Source organism: Haliotis rubra, unplaced genomic scaffold, assembly GCF_003918875.1.
Source record: "Haliotis rubra isolate DU_JTF1 unplaced genomic scaffold, ASM391887v1 Scf57, whole genome shotgun sequence".
Taxonomy (NCBI): Eukaryota; Metazoa; Mollusca; class Gastropoda; order Lepetellida; family Haliotidae; genus Haliotis; species Haliotis rubra.
Genome location: NW_025767268.1, coordinates 2428408 through 2450546, shown reverse-complemented (window position 1 = coordinate 2450546; position 22139 = coordinate 2428408). Strand labels below are relative to the sequence as shown.

The 22139-nt window shown below is 39.6% G+C and overlaps 1 protein-coding gene across 2 annotated transcripts in view; it reads left to right on the top strand.

Moving 5' to 3' along the window:
* Positions 1-21308, top strand: part of LOC124254316 (homeobox protein caupolican-like) — a 36026-nt gene extending 14718 nt beyond the window's left edge. For both annotated transcript variants that reach the window (XM_046688237.1, XM_046688236.1), the window contains exons 3-5: positions 7183-7292; positions 9636-9982; positions 19351-21308. In XM_046688237.1, the coding sequence (XP_046544193.1) occupies positions 7183-7292; positions 9636-9982; positions 19351-19949 (1056 nt within the window). In that variant the 3' untranslated portion in view covers positions 19950-21308. The remainder of the gene's footprint in view (positions 1-7182; positions 7293-9635; positions 9983-19350) is intronic.
* Positions 21309-22139: the final 831 nt, after the last annotated feature.

The window sequence follows — 22139 nt, the reverse complement described above, 5'->3', positions numbered from 1 at the left end:
GTCTGTACACGTAGCTATCCCCGTGGATTTCAAGCTGTGAATACTGTCTCCGTCTTCTTCTAAGCAAATGCTATGACATGTCAATCATGCAGCTATAAAGGTGTCAATTTCACTCAATAACCCAAGACAACATATTTTAATATCGTCACAGATGCTATCCTTCTATTGTCAGTTTCTCTCAGTGATGACAAATCAATTTCTACACCACAGTCACGATTATAACTTAAACTGGAATCTTTAGGGCTTTTTACATACTGCAAGAACATCGATTGTTATTAACAATCAGGTTTAATTTCAATCCAACTGTCTCCCATGCTATAAATAGAATCAGTCTCTTTGTCACGCCACATTGTAAAGCATGGCTTGAAACGTAGGCTCTAACAGATGTTTTCATAAACTTTGTGATTAAATTACCCCCGTTCTACTGGCGTCGTCAAATGTTGAAATATACAACGGCTTTCAATCCATCAATTTCTTTAAAAACTTTTAGGTAAGTGAAATAAGCAAGACTTGCTGGTCGATACCCATTTCTTCCTCTATTCTGTGTTGAAATCGATTACATTTTGAAATACACCATAGACGTTGAAATTCGCTTTTCTGTCGCAGTAGGCAAACCGAAAGGGTTCTGAAATCGATGATTTTACTGCAGACGCGTATAGAGCAGGACCGGTGTCAGTATATCGATGTCCGCTCGGGGAGCTGGTGCCTGGCTTGTAATGCATGTTTGTCTATTTCAGTAGCGACACAAACATGTATGTTAGCGGGCCAGTTAGATGAATGAACATTATGGAAAATGTAGGTGTGTGTGTATATGTATTGGAATCATGATTTTTTTTTATAAACACAAGAAATACTTTTGTAGCAAAAGCACGCCTGATTTACTATAATCTGATGGTGATTGTAGAGATGGCTACGATGGATGAATGGGTAGATTGGTGGTTAGATGGAAGGATGGATGGGTCTGCAGACTTGTGTAACTGTGAATAGACGGATGGGTCAGTTGGTTGATGGATGGATGGATGGATGGATGAGTCTGCGGGTGGGTGGACGTATGTATCTGTGAATAGGTTCAAGGGGCAGTTGGTGGATGGATGGATTGGTGGATATATGGAAATGTGGATTTATGTAACCGTGGATAGTTGGATGGGTCAGTTGGTAGATGGATGGATGGGTGGATTAATGGGTGGGTGGATTTATATAACTCTGAATAGATGGATAGTTCAGTTGGTAGATGGATGGAAGTGTGTATGTGTAGCAGTGAATAGATGGATGGGTCTGTGGTTGGACTGTGAAAAGTTGGATGGGTCATTTTATAGATGAATGGATGGGTCACTTGATAGATGGATGGGTCTGTGGATGGTTGGACTTATGTAAAAGTTGGTTGGACTGTGAAAAGTTGGATGGGTCATTTTGTAGATGAATGGATGGGTCACTTGGTAGATGGATGGGTGGATGGTCTGCGGGTGGACTTATGAATCTGTGACTAGATAAATGGGTAAGTTGACAGACAGACAGATCCTTCCAATGCGTGTTTGAGCTTTCTACATAAATGTTATCTAATAACTAATCAAATACCACGAACAGTTGTAACCTGAACGGCGACGGATAAAACTGCATCGTCGGTTGAAAGGAAGATCAACCGTCTACTGTATCTCTGAGGCAGTAATTGAATTATCACATACACAGAAAGGCACAGCAAATATCGCATGTCAAGAACCCAGTTAACGGGATTAAGTGTAAGTCCCAACTCATCTCTCGAGGTTCAGGTGAAGATCTACCTGCCTCTATTCGCACAGGTAAATATGCCGACAGGATGATGGATGCCCACTCGAGTGGTCATCTGTGGTCACTGTACGTTCCTGGCCCGGAGTGTTAACTGTTGCGCGTGTCAATATCGACGATGATTGACGGGCTCACTTGATTGATTGAGTCAATAGCCGCCATTACTCCTGGTGTGGTTCACACGCTGCCTGTGTATGAGGAGAGCAGATTAATGTATAATGTTAGAAACCGGAGAGTCAGTCCTACACACATCCCTGGTACCTGTAGCACAGAGCCATATCTGACTTTGTACATTCTGTGAGCTTGTACGTTACCATGTCGCTGTGTCAGTGTGTGTCAAACCGTGCTGGTTTAGGGTTTCTCTGCATATTGTTCAACACCGCACTATCCCAGGTATATGCTAAATAATCCAGTCTGTGCCTCACCATCAGCACCGACCTAAGACAGGTATACGATTGCATCAACGAAGTCAGCGAGCCTGACCACCCGATGCCTTTGGTGGTTTCTTATGACTGGGTAATTTTAAATGGATCTTCACGGGAATGTATTTCCTACCTGAACAATACCGAAAGACGATGTAGTTGTATGAGAGGTAGTGGTGGTAGTAATATTGCCGTTGTTACCACTAATAGTAGAAGTGATAGCAGTCATAGCTGCAGTGATAGTAGTAGCAGTAGTAGTAGCAGAAACAGAGGTAGAAGTAGTAGTAACAGCAGCAACAATGTTGGCAGTAACGGCAGCAACAGCAGCAGCAACAACAGTAATGGTAGTAGTAGCAGCAGCAGCAGCAGCAATGTTGGTAGTAACGGCGGCAACAACAGCAGCAACAACAGTAATGGTAGTAGTAACAGTAGTAGTAGCAGCAGCAATGTAGTAGCAGCAAGCAGCAGCAGCAATGTTGGTAGTAACGGCAGCAACAGCAGCAGCAACAACAGTAATGGTAGTAGTAGCAGCAGCAGCAGCAGCAATGTTGGTAGTAACGGCAGCAACAACAGTAATGGTAGTAGTTGAGGTTGAAGTAGTAGCAGCAGCAACAACATTGATGGTAGTAACGGCAGCAGCAGCAACAACAGTAATGATAATAGCATCAGAAGTAGAAGTAGTAGTCAGGGTTGTTGCATCAACATTGACAGCATTAGCAGCAGCAGTACTGACAGTAGAAACAGTAGTTACTGTCGCAATAGCAACAGCACCATAACGCCATCGTCATCAGTGGCTGTGTGTCTCCTGTACGCTATGGCCTGGTATCCGGCCTCTAATTTTTCCGGCAAGGGAACATGACTTCTACAGTAACATATATTTGTTGTCTCGTGGAGTTAAATATATACCTTAAACACATGAGAATATCCCCCTTGGCTATCTTCCTAAAGAGATTCCATTTGGGTAAACTGCAAAATAAAACAAAAGTATATGAATGTAAACACTGTATTAATTGATTTCTCCTCAAACATTTACAGGACTAAGTCACAATATTCACAAATCAATTTCACGATCAACCATCAAAAGAAATGTAACTTCTTTATAGTTTGGACTGTTTAGGATGAAAGGTGCATCTTTTTCGCAAGTGCACATAAGAAAAATAAATATACAAAAACAAATATAGACACATGTTTGACTGACTAATAATAAAACAAACATTAAACTATTACTCAGTGGGGATGAATTGGATACGGGTATTTTGGTTGTGTTCGCAGTGTTTCAGCAGAGCAACGTTTTCATAACGTTTGTATATTTTTTGCCTATTTTCTCAATCTTTTCTCCATTAGTTCACTAACATGAAGTATTTTGTGTAAGGATCGAAATCTGAACAAATAAGATTGTACCGTAAATTAATAATGGAACCATCGTTGTTGTACACGAGTGATACAATAATATAATTCGATCCATTTCCAAACTTACAGAATGTATTTCTTCATATTTGTAAAAACGGTGTATGATAAGTAACAGATGTATCCAGCGTAACGGAAGGCGACCAACCGGCGGCGGTTGTCTCTTGTCTATATCAGGCAGGTTTATATCAGGAAAAAAAACAATTTGTAAATTAACGCAATCTTGACCGCATCTGCTTCCAATAAAATTAATTAATGTATCTATCTGCAAATAAAATGAATTTATTCATCATCCGATGCCCTCAAAGCAAGTTCCTCTTAATTTCTAAAACTGCCACAATAAATTGCCGAGTGTGTGTATAATTAAGCGAGAGCAGTTCTTATGAAATATCCCAGAGCGTCATGCCACTTTTAAATTGGGTTCTCAGAATTTCTTCAGATGGCTATTTAAACGAAATTAAGCTAAGAGGGTCTTCTTGAAATAATTAAGGGGAGATAAGAATGCCGCGACGGCGCCTAAATCGGCGTTCGGGGTCCCTGATTAATGCAAAATATTCAATCTATAGTTTAAACACAATTTGATCAAGTCAAGATAATAATGAACTTGTATAACATCACTTCGCACAAGCATACCTCTTCCGAGCGTGAATCTAACTGTTGTAGATTAATGTTGCCGCGCATCAAACGACGAAATATAATAGCATCCTTATCAGCTGATTTCATAAAATTGGATTCCTCTGCCGAACTCGCAACTGAATTATTCTGTTATCAACACGTTGCATAAATAGGGTCTGGGGCGTTCTGCTTGGATTTGAGCATCCCTCAGATCAGTGTCTCTTGTGTTGGTTATTCATTACAGCAAACAATTAGATGTGTCTTAGTGTCTTTAATGTTGTAGCATTTACATCCTTTATTTAATCGTATACATACATAATAAAAAATGCAATTTACACAAATGTTTCAACAATAAACACAATAATTTTTATATAACTGGCATGAACTTCTCTGAATGTTCGGCTGTGCTTCCATTCAACCAGACAATAATTCTACCATGCATGGTTGCTTATGATTATATTTTTACTTTTTCTCATGATGGGCGTGTTTTAACTGGTCCATGGGTATAATATTGATATTTATTTGCTATTTTCACTTGTACAATATGAGGTGCGGTGTTAATCACCCTGCAGCACATTTCATATGAGGAACATTTTAACTCGCGGTCTTTAAAATATATAACTTTAAAATTAATTTTTAAATACATTTACAAACAAAATTTGAAACTGCACATTTTAAACTCGAACTTTTAATTTCACAATTCAGTGTAGCATTCATCTTCAAGCGTATGAGGCACGCGTCGTGCTTCAAGAACAAAATGTTAAAAATTCAAAATAGTTGACGGAATCGGTTAACAAAGTAATTCATCTTGTGTCCGTCAGTACCTAAGGATTCCTCTTCCAGTACAGCATCCCCCACCGCCCAGGCCGACTAAGTGATTTAATGTTATTCAAATTGAACACAGTAGGGGGGTATCCTAGTAATTAAACTTAACAGGTTCTTAATTGTCGCCTTCTGGTTTGAATGAGACGGCTATGAGATGATAATAGAAGCAACTGCTACAGACTATTACGTGCTTGGCATGAGTTGGCTCGTGTCTGAGAGGGCTTGTTTTTGAAATGGGGATTTCAGAAATATATTTACGTTTATTGGGAGTGAAGAAGTATTTTGTGCGATCTTGAACATTAAGGAGTTTAAACATCGGGTGTTTCTTGGAATATTTAATTTTGTGTTCGTGGTAGATTTGAGTATGAACGCGTGTTTGATTATGTTTCAGTTAAAGTTCATCCCTTAATGCGAGTACTTGTTAGAATGTATGTGTCTAGATCCTTGATGTCACTGTCAAATATAACTCCGTATTAATGCGTGTATATAGCTCCGTACCCTGTCGTCAGTGGTACGGTCACACAAGGGATTTGGTTGTGAATTTCATGTTTGATTGATCATGTTCTTTATACACTGGTGTGTCATTAACCAAAATCCCTTGAAAATGAATCCAATAGTGACTATAATTACGCACTATTTTTATTTAATATTACTCAAAACGTGTATATGTTTATGTCAGCCATTGGCATACTTTTGTCTTGACAAAAAGTGATACACGTTTCGTAATTTACGCTGTTATTCTGGTTATTCAGTAATTCAGAATATTTAACAGAATATGATTTTTGTTTCATATGGCGAACGCTTTCATTCTTTTCGCCAAAATCTGGTGTAACATATTCAGAGATCCAGACATATATATTTTTATCGCGTTTTACGGCCATCGAATCTATTTCGTGGGTCACTCGAGACTATTCCCTGGTATTGACGACTTTTATATTTAGTGTTCCGATTAGCGGGGTGTACTCAGTAAGAAAACTGTTTACTGTGAAAGAGACAAAGCCATTGTAAAATGCAACTTAGTTTCACTTCATATACAGTTTATGTTACGAATACTCCGAATGTCAGTGAAATGGGGGAATAATAGTATCTTATATGAACCTGATATTTTTAAAAGATAAACACAAACGACAAAGCAATTATTTCTTTGTTGTTTCCTCATACAGAACAAAATCAAATCGCAAGACAGATTATGAAACAACAATAGAAGAAACTTGATTGACTGTAATAAACGCTTGTCGATTTCAAGTGATTAATTTCACTTTCCCGATGGAATATCCTCTTTCTTTTGATGTTACCGAAACGCTAAGGGGGAGTGACAGACAGGTGGATGGACAGAAAAACAAATAATGAAAAGTGACCGTTCGTATCTCCTGTCCGATATCAATAGTCTGATTGATAGGCACATGCGGCGTCTTTCATCTTTTGCAAGATGTTAATTTCAAAAAAGGGATTAGAGACACGGAGAGAAACGTGATATATGATGTTTTGTTCGCCTGATATATTACAAAATATATCACACTGAACATGTGATTAATGATTCGAGCAAATCCCACGATGAATAGTCTATTGTTTACGCATATAGATGATTATGTAGGGAATAAATTGTCCATTTGAATTTAATTTCGATTTACATGTTAAATTGTACAATGGTAAACGAATAAAATAGCATCAGAGGTATAATAAAGATTTGAACTAAAAACTATGAACCTTTTCGCATGTTGTAATATATCAGAGAAAAGAAGATTAAGCATATAACTTACAGAGACTTAACATACAATGGTTACATATTACATGCATGCAATATATAGCCTGGCGACAAGAGTGGTGTAATGATCACAAAAGTAGCGAAACAGTTATTTCTTCCATCATATCCACTAGCTAGTTTTCTGTTTTCGTAAGAACTATCAATCTCTCCAATGGATAATAGGGACCTGATATTTTAACACGAAATAGATTAGAGATCAGTACAATATTTAACCAGATATCCGAGATTCAGCGTTGTGTCTTTGAAGTTTAATCTGCCGCATGCTGTCTCCATTTCTCCATGTTCATCCGTGTGTCTGGATGCACATGTTGTTATCATGTTTGTTGATGTTTACTGAGAGTTTATTGTGATTGTTTATGTTTACAGAATACTCATTACGACATCAAAGAACCCGGCGAGACCTGGCGCGGGATAAGTCAGCCCACTGCCTGCTACCCTTACGACCCCACAGTGTCGGCCTATCCTTATGGCAATGCGTAAGTGTAGTTGTATAGGAACATCTAAATGTCGTGAAGCAAGCTGACCTTTAGCAATGGTTTGATTCTGTCAGAAGTAACAAAAGATGTTCGTTCTTCAAGCGTATTTGGAAAATATATTTATTTTTAAGATCAGTAAATTAAGCTGAATGTCGTAAGTAGATATATAATTAGATGTAAATTTTTTCAGTCGGATGGTTAAGTTACGCTTTAATAATATTGGATAGGTTAGAAGTTGATGATTGGCAAATATTGCTCAGACAATGCTTTCTTCTTGTGCTTAACAATTCTTTGCATGTTCTTTATCCGAATGCGTTTTCGTACTTCTGTCAGTTGAATATATATTGCAATTTCGTTGTATTGAGGTTGTTTTGTGTGTTCATGAGTATATGTCGTGTTAATTTCACACTTGACATTTTTAATAACGAACACCAAATTAAAACATAAACCAGCCTGGGACAAGGCTTGGTTTAGTGTTAACTGTGTGAATGTTACTGTGTTGAACTGTCGGTTTTAGAATACGATGAAAACACTTCATAGTGAATCTTAACTTACATTTAAATCGCAATTGGTTGATGCTAAAATGCATTGCCTCGTCTCTGACGTTACAACCATACTTACATACAATGCAGTCTTGATATATTTCCCTTTGATGAAATATACATGTTTCTTGTTGAAATCAACACTCCTGTCACGGATAACTGACTATACAAGAGTCATGAAATGTACAGCTGTATATTTCGTAGAAAAAAGTGCAAAAAATACATTGACCCTAAGACTGTGGAACTTGAGTTACGTGAGTGACCCCTGGCCCCCCGGGGCTAGGTTGTTGCCTCACCACCCCGATGCTTGAGGGGGTAGTGGGTTGAGCAGACACAGAGGCGGACTCCGGTATTTCCAGATAAGATATACCTGGCACGATAATTCGATTTCAAACAAACCGGCAGTACCCCACTCAACCGAGGTGTGACTGAACTACGCGCAATATGATTAATACACTTACGTTTGTTAAACGTCCCCATGACAGATTGAAGAGGCCTTAAATGACAGAAATTGACAGGTCTTCAAATGCCATTGACATGTGACATTCTCTAAAAGCAAATTCCGTTATAGCAGCTTATAGATAAAAGTAATAAACATATTAATGTTAATGTGACATTGCCAGATTAGCACGTGGGCTTAGAGATGGTTTAACAAATTTTGCAATTTTTAAAATAATTTATCAATTTTAATTTTTATTCAATATTGTCGTGTTGCTGCAAGTTATTTAATTTAATTGCCATGTTAGTTTTTATGCAAGCATTTTGATAACCGCCTATTAATATTATCATATTATTACATGTATATATATTATTTATTATTGCAGTCATTGCAAGAGTACTGTATGTAGACATAGGAAATAATAATAAATAGTTCTTTTAAAAGGACACTTATCTATATAGTAAGAACTACCCAACTGGTGTCCAGTTGGGACCAGTTGCATAAAAGAACCTTAGCACTAATGCAAGTCTCAGTTAATGTAAGGGACTGACCATTGTATCAGCACTAAGGTCATTGTCTGCAAGACGGTCCTGGTGTTAGGCAGATTTGATTGATTCTACCGTTACATGTAGTTATTAAACCTATTACGGTCACCATTTGAAATAGACAGCACGGAGTGACACTTTGACCTGTTGAATGTGCACTGATGGACGCTTGTCTGGTGTTCTCCTTTTGAATTATTGGAGATATATTATCAAATTACCCTATTTATCATCATGTTCACTATGCTATACACTTCAGGCTGGGTATATGCCATCTGTACCGGTAGTTGATGACTAATTCCAAGTACGCTTAATATACTGCTCGAAAGAAGTTCAGGATCACACAATGTTTTATATTACTGTAGGTAATATGTTAGAAACTGACATATTAACTATAGAGATATTAAAGAATCGAATGCCCTTAACTTCTTTTGAGCTGCATACTAATCAAGCCCCACTGCACTACAGCTTCAGAGGATGGAGTCTACCCCCTTTCAGAAATTTGAAGAACACTGCAACACGTCCTGTATTCGCAACATGTGTATATATTAGTGCGCCAACACCAATGTTTCAACACTCACTCTACCTGTGAATTTCAGGGTTAGAATTGGTCTTCAGCAACCCATGCTTGTCGCTGACACATGTCATCGTATCCCAATTGCGTAGATCGATGCTCATGCTGTTGATCACTGGATTGTCTGGTCCAGACTCGATTATTTACAGACCGCCGCCATATAGCTGGAATATTGCTGAATGCGGCATTAAACAACCAACCAACCAACACACGAGTCAATATTCAAGCAGCGCAATTTGTTTGCAGGTACGGAACAATGGATCTGAACAGTGCAGCAAGGCGCAAAAACGCAACAAGAGAAAATACGAACACCCTGAAAGCCTGGCTGTACGAACATAAAAAGAACCCCTACCCCACAAAGGGGGAGAAGATCATGCTGGCCATCATCACAAAGATGACCTTGACCCAAGTGTCCACGTGGTTTGCCAACGCCAGAAGGAGGCTAAAGAAAGAAAATAAAATGACGTGGTCTCCTCGGAACAGATCTGGCGATGGGGACGACGACGACAAATGTCACGACAGCGATGACGACGATGTAGACAAAGATGAAGACAATGACAAAGATGATAAGGATCAAGATAAAGAAACAATAGGTATGTTCAAAATTTGAGCATTGAATCATTGTCAGTTGAACGTTGAAATAAGTGAGTGAGTGAGTTAGTTAGTATGATTTTACGCCACTTTTAGCAACATTTCAGCAATATCAAGGCGGGGACACCAGAAATGGGCTTGCATGACACATTGTACCCATGTGTTGAAATAAGTATTAGGAGGGTGTTGGTTAGGATGTCAGAAAGGTCTGTCAAAAGACAAATAAATGGACAGAGAAAAACGCAAACTATCAGCAATGATAAGCACTATCACACCCAGTGACCCGTGAAGGTCCGGGTTAGAATATTGATCTTCAGTAACCCATGCTAGTCGTAAGAGATGCGACTAACGGGATCGGGTGGTCAGGCTCGCTGACTTGGTTGACACATATCATCGGTTCCCAATTGCGCAGACCGATGCTCATGCTGTTGATCACTGGATTGTCTGGTCCAGACTCGATTATTTACAGACCGCCCGATGGAATATTGCTGAGTGCGGCGTAAAACTAAACTTGCTCGCTCACTCACTATCACACCCAGTAAACATACAAGCCTGGGCCAGATTATCCGATGTTTGAAACAACCTCATTTCGGTGTACATGCATCTCCATAAAAATCATCATCACCCCCCCTAGCCATAAATTATGAACGGTCCCTAAGCAACCCAATCGTACAAATTGTAACTCTGCGACAAGATGGGGGTGTTCTCGGATGGGATGCATAAGAGATCCCGGGGGAAATACCAGGTGGCACAGTAGATAATGTGGTGGTATCGCCGGGAGATCTGGTTTCAAGTTTAGCTTGTACAAAACTTCAAAGAGTCACGGCTAGGAAAAAATCAGTCTCAAATACCCGCCGAAACAGTTTCCGTTGCCCGAAAGCCAAAACAATGGGAAAAAAATATGAATGGGTCCCCAAAATGAGTGAAACCCTCGTGAAACAGTGAAAGATGTCCTGCTGTACCGGTAGCGCCTGCCACTCACATACTTCTCACAGGGACATTAGTGCCAGTGAATACGAGGTGTGAAAACTCCATTTATGGGTCATAACATAGGATAAAGTCGTGCATCAGGTTGGCAAGCGGCATGTCATATCAAATAAATTAACCTTTAAGTCTACAATAAATTTCTGTAATAATTTAACAGTCCTGTGAAAAAATAATTGAGAAGCTTACTTATTAAAAATGTCTTTCCGTAAATAAATGAAATGAATGCACATACTCTGACGTAACCGATCCATGTACGTTTTAAGAACTTTGTCTGCCTAATGCGGCGTAAAACCATAGTCACTCGCTCACGATCGTGGGAACCCGTAAAGATATACTGTTACTTATCTGGCGCTCATTAGTCTATGACAGGTTAAGTGTCCGCTAATTGACGCTTATCCGATCGAAGTGTATGTCACGGTGTCCTGGGAAATCTATAATACGTCACGTGATTGATTGACAGCTGAAACGTATATCCAAAGCACGTGACACAAGTCACGCCAAAATGGCTTCAGGTGGTAGCTTCCTTAAACTGTCAGTGATTGATAAAGGTTGCTTAATCGGGAAAATTGATCGTATACTGAAACACAAATATAACGCAACACCCCAAAGACTTGTGGTATAGGGCGTGTGAAAATGCCCACAGGTTCCTCATGTCAAAGTCTTCTTAATGACCACTGAATGGATTTGTTTACAGAGCAACATATAGCGAGGGAATTGGATATCGTCTTATTATTGTATATTTAATATGGTTTTTGCTTAAAGGCATTCACAATTATTCCGGTATGCAAATAGTCGTTTGGACTAGACAATCCAGTGACTGCCATTATTCGAATCAATACACGTGAATGGTACATGAGACAAGCCTCAAACAGTCGTTTGGATCAGACAATCCAGTGACTGACAGCATTAGAATCAACGCTCGTAAATGGTAGCATCACCCAAGCCACGGATCCTGTCCTCCATCCCCTTCGTCGCCATATACGAACAGCATCGGTTGCTAAGGAACAATATTCAAATCAGGAATCCCATGCACCAATTAATATGACACGTAGGTTGATAACTCGGTTGTTCAAATTGTAACCCCCCATACGTCAACCAATTTCGATAATATGCACACTGTTACCAATGCATTCCGTTAATCATGAACGCTGTGGGAAAGGTGTTAGCTCATCAGCCATCGTGAAGTTCGAGGTTCGATTCCCAAATGGTGTGGTGTTTAAACCTGCCAAACACTATTTACATGCTCACTCCTGGCAAACCAAGGCGAACAGTTGTTTCAAATTGAGCGACAGCGACCTTCTGTTGTGATAAACACATTCACATCACAGATTTGTTTGGGAAGCGACATCACCGACTCAAATCTGAAATCCCTCAAAGTTTCACTCGAGTTTAAAATGACACGACTGCTAGTTGTACGTCATGTTTTTTTTAATTCGGCTAAAAGTCTACGTCAGGGAAGGAAGGGGCCAGAGTATTAACGAAACAAAATGAAAACCTAATACTCTGCATAATCTAGATTGTTCAGTGAGGTAATGAGATCGGGTCCTGTTTCATTAATTGTTCTTGAAGTCCGAGATTCTCGTGGTTGTCGGACAATCCTGGCTGCCCCAGGCACACGACATGGTTTACACAAAACTTTATAAGGACATTTAATTGCAGATTTGTCAGTTTCATATCCAGTAGACGTTTTACAGTCTCGGCGTTGTAATAGGCGTCTACAAGTCTTGTCACAGATTGCAATGAAAGTGAAATAAATACTTCATGTTGATGACATGCTTCGGCATTGTCTGCTGTTAAGATGCAAGTGTTGTCATGCTGAAACAGTGCTCTTATGCTGAAACAGTGCTGTCATGATGAAACTTTGTTGTCATGCTGAAACTGTGTTGTCATGGTGAAAGAGTGTTGTCATACCTAAACAGTGTTGCTGTGCTGAAAGTGTCATACACCGAGCCTGACCATCACATCCATCTAGTCGCGTCTTCCAAAAGGGAGTGAGTGAGTTTAGTTTTACGCCACCTTTAGCATTATGTCAGCAATATCACGACGGGGGACACCAGAAATGGGTTTCACACATTTTAACCATGTGGGGAATCGAACCTGGGTCTTCGGTGTAACGCCCAGGAGCACCAGGCAGGGTGACATTAAGTACCGTCTTTTGACGTCTGTTGACATACACAAGTGGCATAGTTCATTGTTCATGCCTTCAATCACTCGTTTGTCGTCAATTTTATCAGAATATTTCGTACAGCTTAACAAATATATTTTGATTCTGACATTGGAAATTCTACTGGGATGTGATGTCATCTGTTAGACTGACCTCAATTGTTTTAATGTTCTTTTTTCATTTATTTAAAGTATGCAATACAATTTCTTGTTTCGCATTAACATTTCAAATTTGAAATTCCCCGAACATGTTAACTAAGGCTTAGTCCTGAAAATTTTGATAGAAACAAAGAACCTCATCTAAATTGAAGGTGCCCAAGTGAGATGGGTGATTCAGAAACAGCATTGCTTCATTTAGAGTTTTTGCACACAGTTAGGGCTGGGTGGAGTGAGTGAGTGAGTTTGGTTTTACGCCGCTTTCAGCAATATTCCAGCAATATCACGGCGGGGGACACCAGAAATGGGCTTCACACATTGTACCCATGTGGGGATTCGAACCCGGGTCTTCGGCGTGACGAGCCAACGCACTAGGCTACCCCACCGCCCCTCATCTGTTAGAGAATTTGAAATATAATTAGTTCAATATGTTCAATGTAAATATTTCATTTCCATAGGGGTAGGTAATTATATGGCTTCGCGACAGTTTCAGAGCCAAATAGGGAATGTTGTTGTCGCCTGTCTCCAAGCTCAAACTAGGGGCGGTGGGGTAGCCTAGTAGATAAAGCGTTCGCTCACACCAAAGACCGGGTTCGATTCTCCACATGGGTACAATGTATGAAGCCCATTGCTGAAACATTGCTAAAAGCGGCGTAAAAGTAAACTCACTCAAACACAAACTGAAAAGTCAGTGACCCACTGCTTAGCTAATCTAACATTTGTTTATTGTATAATTGTCTGTGCGGGCAGTTCATTTTGAAGTAATATTTCCATATAATTACCGTCATTCAATCGTAACTCATATACAAAATTATATTAATGTTATTTGGATGAGAATTTGATATTTCCACAATGCTTATTGCCCCGCTTCATTCTTTCATAAATTTAACACCCGTATTATAATTTAAATATAACTTCAATAAATAACAGTGAGGTATTTCAGTCTTAATCCTCGCCTGCGGAGCCAGGTATAATAGCATCATTATGTCGTTATTGCCGACTCTACTCTACTGGAAATAGAAGTAATTTCTACTTGATTACACCATGCATAAATCGTGTTGAGAAGCGAGGGTAACAGGTGGGGGGTTGGGGAATTCGGGCTGAGACGGTGGGTTGGGAGATGTGGAGTAGAGGGGTGAGGGCAAGGGTTAGGGGTGTGGGGTGTGTGCACAGGTGCAAGGGAGAATATGAAAGCTAATCGTGTTTATTTCAGTTTTTAGGCCATCGGTCAGTGTACATTGCAGTCCATCATAATACCTAGTACAGGATAGCAGCTTAAAGCGACAATAGCCACCTGCGACTGAAGGGAATATTTGTGAATATGGAGGTGGAGGAAGAAGAGTGAATATAAAGGTTGGGAGAATATACGTGAATATAAACATGGCGGAAATATAAGTTAATTTATATATACGAGAAGAATATTTGTGAATATGGAGCTGGAGAGGAAGAGTGAATATAAAGGTGGGGAGATTATACGTGAATATAAACATGGCGGGAATATATGTTAATATATAAATACGAGAAGAATATTTCTGAATATGGAGGTGGATAGTAACAGTGAATCTAAAGGTGGGGAGAATATATGTGAATATAAACATGGCGGGAATATATGTTAATATATCTACGAGGAGAATATTTCTGAATATGGAGGTGTATAGTAACAGTGAATATAAAGGTGGGGAGAATATAAGTGAATATAAACATGGCGGGAATATATGTTAATATATCTACGAGGAGAATATTTCTGAATGTGGAGGTGAAGGATAAGAGATAATGTAAAGGCGAGGAGAATATGTTTGAATATATACATGGAGAGAATATAACTTAACATAAAGAAGAATATTTGTGAATACACAGGATGGGAGAATATGATCGGGTGAATATGAAGGTGGGGAGTGGGTCGGTCTGTATAATGGAGGGTCTCTGGTGGAACTGTACATGTCGGATGAATCAATGCACACAAGTTGACTGGTCACCTGCAAGTGCAAAATAAGGTCTCGTTTCTTTCGTGCGAAATACAAAGTTGTCCGTCATCAAGTACAGCGCTCAGAAAACAACATGATTTTTTAATCTTCGTTGTTCTTTTTTATGCCAACACGTAGTTTTGAAGTCACATTCTAATGTCATACGACGTCAGATGCTTCAAAGATCATACGAAGTCAGATTCTTCAAATGCCACTCGACGTAAACGATCTGTTCAAAAGTCGCGTCAAAACGTTTGAGGTTTTTGTTTAAGGAATGACTGGGGATTCTGTTTGGTACCGGTTTCACCTATGCAACAGCTGTGAGGGTGCATAGATTTGGCACATGATTTTGGCTGCTGCATATTGCACTGGTATGGTTATGGTAATTTGTGATCAAATACAAAATTAGATTTTTAACTCCTCGGCGTCACAAACCCACTGCGAGATGGTAGTGTTGTAAATAACGATGAATTTCACGCAGGGAGTGCCATATGCAAACTCCCGGTGTCATCAGTAATATCTCGTGATCCTTTCATGTAATATTCACCCCCAGATTGTCTTATGTGCAATGGAACCTGTTTCGGCAGGTAGTTGGGGATTACTCCCTAGCGCTGGAACTTTTATTTAAGGGTCGTCTCTCTAACAGCTGGGGAAAAGTGAGAAGTGTGGTACATGGGAACACGGGGTGTATTTGGACGATAACAGAAACAATCCACTCGACACACGGGACATTAGATGTTAATGTCACAAAGGACATGCAAGACTCCTCACAGCTCATAAAGTATTCTACTTAGCCAGGATGATTGTTGTGGATGACTCGGCGATGATGATGGTGATGATGAAACAGATAATCTTCATCAGGTGTTGTAAATTGCAACAATGATAATTATAGGAGGCGCCCTGTTCGATTGAATATGAGGCTATGGGGTTAGTTTAGGCGAAGTAGAGCCTGAGGAAGGGTTAAGTTTGGGTGACAAAGGGTTGGGGAGGGGGTGCGGGTTTCGAAGGTGAGGGTTTTCATAGAAAGGTTCGAGTATTTATTTATTTATTTATTTATTTATTTATTTATTTATTTATTTATTTATTTATTTATTTATTTATTTATTTATTTATTTATTTATTTATTTATTTATTTATTTATTTATTTATTTATTTATTTGTATTCTAGAGCCAAATAAGAGGTTCTGATATTTAAGGAAGATCACAATATCATTGGAATTTTCAGACAGCAGTGGGTATAGGTAGTAATCCCAAGACGGATGTAGATATGGATTGTCTGTAGATGAGATCCACAGCCACTGGGAACATACGACAGATAAGGATTTAGAAATTGAAAGATATAATTTGTACCCTGCTTTACGTCAAGTACCAAGCCGCCAGTCTGGCGTAGGGTGACTGCTGACAGGTAGAATACCTGTGGGAGATAAGCCAGGCAACATTCAGGGAGCCATCCCCGCCTCATACATCTCCGTGCTGCTGGCGTCATCTCATCCCCTTCCCCTCATTAATTACCCCCGTGCCCCCGGGGGGAGCTGCCCCAAATAAATACCGCCGCCTCTGTCATTCGAAATATGGAGGAAAATCCGAGAAATATTATGAGATATTCTTTTCAATATTTCACTGTCAGTGGGTTGTCTTTGTTAGGTAAACATGGAATTGTTTTGCCATGCTTGCGTTGCCTGTGTGATCAAACATGCGTCGGTGGTGGTTTGTCTACGACGTTGTTTATTTGTTACGGTAACTATATATGTAAGCAGAATCTATTTTAGTGCAACATACTTGAGAACACTGATGATTTAGAGACACGTGTTTTAACATTTTGTGATTTTCTTGAGCACAGTCTAAAATGTATAATAGATGATAGTATATATACCTCGTTGTATCGAACTCGTGGTGACGTGGGGAAACGTTCGAGTTTTCCGGATTTTGAGACATTCAAAGCAGTAAGGTTCCGTAAGGGATACATATATTGAGAAATTATGTGTAACCATCGTTCATACCACGCTCCGACGTCGAGAACCATATTGTAACAACTAATATAATTGACTGTAAAAAGCTATAATAGCAGTCTAAGTAAACTTAGGCTCAGTATTATGGTGGCTCGTAGTCCTGTGGTCAAAGCTCAGGTCACAATCGGTGAAGTTAAGCAGCGTCGAGCTCGGAGAGTCTTTGGATGAGTGACCGTGTTTGGCAGCTTGACTCCTGAGAGTTTCTAGGACTTGAGTCCTGCCCCACAACGAAGCACATGTGACACATGTGGTCTCACCTTAGGCAAGTGAGTTTGTTCAAAATTGTCTCTGTTCACCCAGCAGGAAATGGGTACCCGGTGGAAAAAGTCATATGACTATAACCTTCTAGCGCCTAACAGGCAGCTTGGGTTATCCGGGGTAATAATGTGCTGTGCCTTGATTGTTAGCGCTATGAGCATACCTAGTGTGGAGTTTGGCGCTATATAAATGGACATTATTATTAAGTTTACTGAGACTGCTATAATACTGACGATGAGGAAAGATAATGATGGTGAAGGTAATTGATGATGGTGATGGTTAAAAGATGATGATGTGATGGTTGAAATGATGATGATGATGATGATGCAAAAGATGATCGTGTTGACTATGATAACACAGACACAGCCAGAGCCATAACCATATTTTCAAAACGCACTTTTGTCAAGTGATGTTATCGCTCGTAAATATCACAACAGCTTTCATTCGGGACTGCCACACACCGTCAACCACACACAGACAATCACGCACCTAAAACCAGCCAGTTTTGTTTGCACGTCTAAATGATAAATTTCAGAAAAATATTCTAAAAAAGGAATCTGGAAATGGTATCGAGGAGGTAGCCATTACCTCGCGGTTCCACGAGCTTTTAATGTGTTGATCCAACGTTTGACCCATTCGACTCATCACAATTATTTCGAGGCATGGTCATTAAGACAGTGGGTATTTACACAGGCAATATAAAGCTTCCAAACTCCATTTCAGTGATACCATTGATTCCTAGCCTATGATCCCGTGTTTGAAAGTGTAGTCATTTCTCATCAACTCTTTTTACGGGATTTATCAACGAGAGGGGATCTTGGGGCCAGTGCGCCGGCACACACAGGAAACGGGAGTCGCTGAGGGATCAATTCTGTTAGAAACGGGTCGTCCCTATGGGACCTGCTCTAAATGGACGAAGAGGAGTTGGTTGTCCCCCGTGTGTTGCGCAGTAATTGTTTCTGAGAGATTCGAAATCTGATTTTCACACACTATTAAACCGAAGCTCCCTTTTCTGACATAGAATGACAATTTTACAATGGAAATATCGTCCTGAAAGTCAAAGTGCAAATGAATACAGCTATTTTGCTTGGGAATGACAGCCAGCGAGCATGGCCTCTGCGATAGCAGAGATGCGACGATAAGGAGCGTACGCATTGCCGTTGGACTACAGACCTCATATCGCGTTTTGTCTATAATGAACGAATTCCCCGTCAAGATATAAAATCCATAACGCATTTGCTTACACTTTTGTTTATTGATTTGCAAAAGTGTTACCAGTATGTGTTAATGTGGCTACACTACGCGAGATTTAATTTGATAAAGCGCTGTTCTTTGACTCATTTTTTTGCCCCAAACTAGACTCATTTATACGTTCTTGATAACGAGTTGAGTGCATTGGCGTGAAATACGGACAAAACGCAGTGTGGTGGAGTTTTAGCAGATTTAGATAATGTGAATTAGCTAGGAAACCCGTTTCTACAAATAACTCTCTGCGATTATTTGGTCATTAGCGTTGGATAGGCTTATCTGTTTATGATTAGTTTCCCCGATCCTAAATATTAATTTCCTTTCAAATATGCGACCAGCGTGTATTTTCCATTCCATTTTGCTAAATTCAAGACATTAGGGCATTTGATAAGCATCTCGTTACACTTGAGAATAATAAAACTAGCTACTTATCTAACACGTTGTTTCCGAAAGGGTGATACGTGTGTGTTTAACTTATATGTTGTATATGTAAATATGTACACAGATATATCTCGTGTCTTTCAGATAAACTTGATGTTTAATTTTTTCATGTCCCAGACGTAAAACGTGTCTTCTTTTTTTCAGACATGAGCAAAGACCCTCTGGCAGGCTTTGACAACGTCAGTCAAACATCACATTTCCAGAGCGAGGCTGATAAGGCTGTGATTGACAGACCACTAGGGGAGACAACCCATCTCTCTGTAGCTTCACCCCCCGGGCAAATGAACGTAGTAAACGGCCCCTCCCCCCACGAACACAAACGCCCCGACTCTCTCTGCTCCAACAGCAATGATTCAGGTTTAAGTGACGTCAACTGCAGTTTTGCTGACGTAGGAAACAATGGTGAACAAAATGGACTCCGACCAAAGATTTGGTCTTTGGCGCGAGTGGCAACGTCGGACAATTCGTACCTTAACGGAGTGGGCATGCGTCCCTTCCCCGAATCCTCTCGTGTCATGGAGGACAAGACCCCTCTACCTTCAGCTAGTCAACCGTGGGAGAGCGCTCTCTCCACCAGCGCCCCCTACACCGGAAGTTCTCTGAGTCTAGGCGGACACAAGAACTCTGGGACAGCGAATCTTGGTCCCTCTCTAGGCGGCCTTTCTGCCAACATGAGCGCTAGTAGTTTGGCATACTCACAACTTTCTTCATTCTGTGCTAATTCCAAATTATCGCTCGACTGAAAGTATGACCCACTTCAGTGCTTTTTCATCAACGCTACGCAACTATGTGTACCTCAGTCACCTAGGAGGAGTTATCTCCCTTTCTTTGCACCTAAATTCTGGACAGGCGAAACGAAACGAAAAACGATAGCTGGCGAAGATCACACTGAAAGGAACACTTTCAAGGGCTCGACGTCACAAGATGTTTGTTACTGATAATTGATAAACAGATTTTTTTCTAAAGATTTATCTTCAATCGAGTTTACATTTGAAGTTCAATGACCACATACAGACAAAGCCTTGTTATTGTTTTTGGGTTTTTTGTAAAGTACCAAGCATAGTTGGACTTATTCAGCTGCTTCATCGTCATGACACCGTTGATGAACTTACATTGCCCATGAACCAGGGGCGATAACTAGTGTGCATCACACTTTGCAATATTTGAAGATGGAGTATTGCTTATTCATGGTCATCGTGTATAAATGTTTCAATTGCACAATTTGTGAATGTTTTCTTAGTGTACTTGTTGCCAGTAGACTCCGACCACGCCTTTGACGTGGTTTTGAAAGTTTTAGAAGGCAAATGCGTTTTTGTTTTGTAATTTTATTTGCCTAACTGATGCAGTCAGGCAGGTTGGATGAATGTTTCTTGTATGAGATGCATTTGCAGTAAACACGGGAAACGATTAGTTTCTTAAAAATAACACATGTTTAAAGTCATCAGTTAAATTATGATTCATATATAATCAAATGTCATAATCCCATGACAAAGGTACTGTAATCAATAAATGAACACAAAAATGTAAATGTTTACTCAATCGTCAAAAACACTTTATTTGTAGTGTCGCATGGGGCACGAAAACAATAGTGTCTATTCAGTTTTGTCATGTAGTGCATCATAAATATCGAACTTTAGCACAAAAATGTAAGCATAAAATATTCATTGCAAGAAAACATATTGAAAATTATGAAAATAATATCTGCAGGAGCAGGGTCAGAAAAATAGACATGTAAGTATGAAAAACATAATTTCCACTTTTAATAAACTTGTAAAACAATCATCTCTTATTATTTCCACACTTAAATTAGAATCTATTTATATTTGTAGTTTGAATTCAGCTTAATATCACGCTGTTTGTCAATTTAAAAAAATGTTTGAATTATTTATTTAAATTTGTAAATTTTTCCTGTACATTTGACGGCTGTAGGTATTTTGTATAGATCATTTCATCCTGTAGTGCTATGTATTTAATGTACCGTCGGGAATATGAGGGGGATTTTATCGAACATTTATTATCGCAAGTTATGTCTTCATATACACAGTCTATCTCGGCTCTGTCAATATGTTAATCAGAGCTACATAAATAAACTTTTCTTGTTATCTTTTGTGTTGACTTATTTTTTTCAATTTTCATGTTATCTTGCTGCCATGTATTCATTGGGCAGGAACGTCCAAATCGTCTAAGGCGTTACAATACACGGTTAAGTCCCTTTGGTGTGACAGTATCCTATGGATGTGGGTTCGATTCCCGATTCACCCTGATTATATTTCTAGGTTTGTCAGTCACGTGCGGGGTACACCAGACGGGTAAACGTATCGGATCTAAATCACTGTAGGTTTCCTCTCATGCCGTGATTTGACTCAAATGCTGTTCAAAGGGACTTAAACCACACTCACTCACTCACTCAGGTGTTGTGTACACGGGTCATACAAACGCCAGCTTCGTCATGTGGCAGATGTATCATAAGTACAAGTGATGTCATAACATTGGGTTTCTACGTTATCGAAGTTACATATTGAAGGTAAATCTGAAGGGGTTTTAAAATGTTATTAAAGACATGGTTTTAAGCACACATACAAATAAGTACAGAAGGTTCACATTGTATTTGCTGATCAGTCACATAGAAAAATGAAAGATGTTATTTCAAATATCATTGCACATTTTCTCTGAACAAAACCTAATATTTGAAAAATAAATAAACAAAGACGATGTTCCATTATCTTCCTATTTTGAAACACACAGGTGTGGATCGGGAGATTAACATGCAGACCGTCCTTTTGGGATCACTGACTACAATGGTTTGTATAACACATGAGATGGAGAAGAACGAGGCGCTCTCTCACCACTCTCTCACCACTCTGGCACCACTCCATAAGGTTATTACCCTCACTTAGCACACTCATACATAACACTGAAGGGCGAGCCTTAAA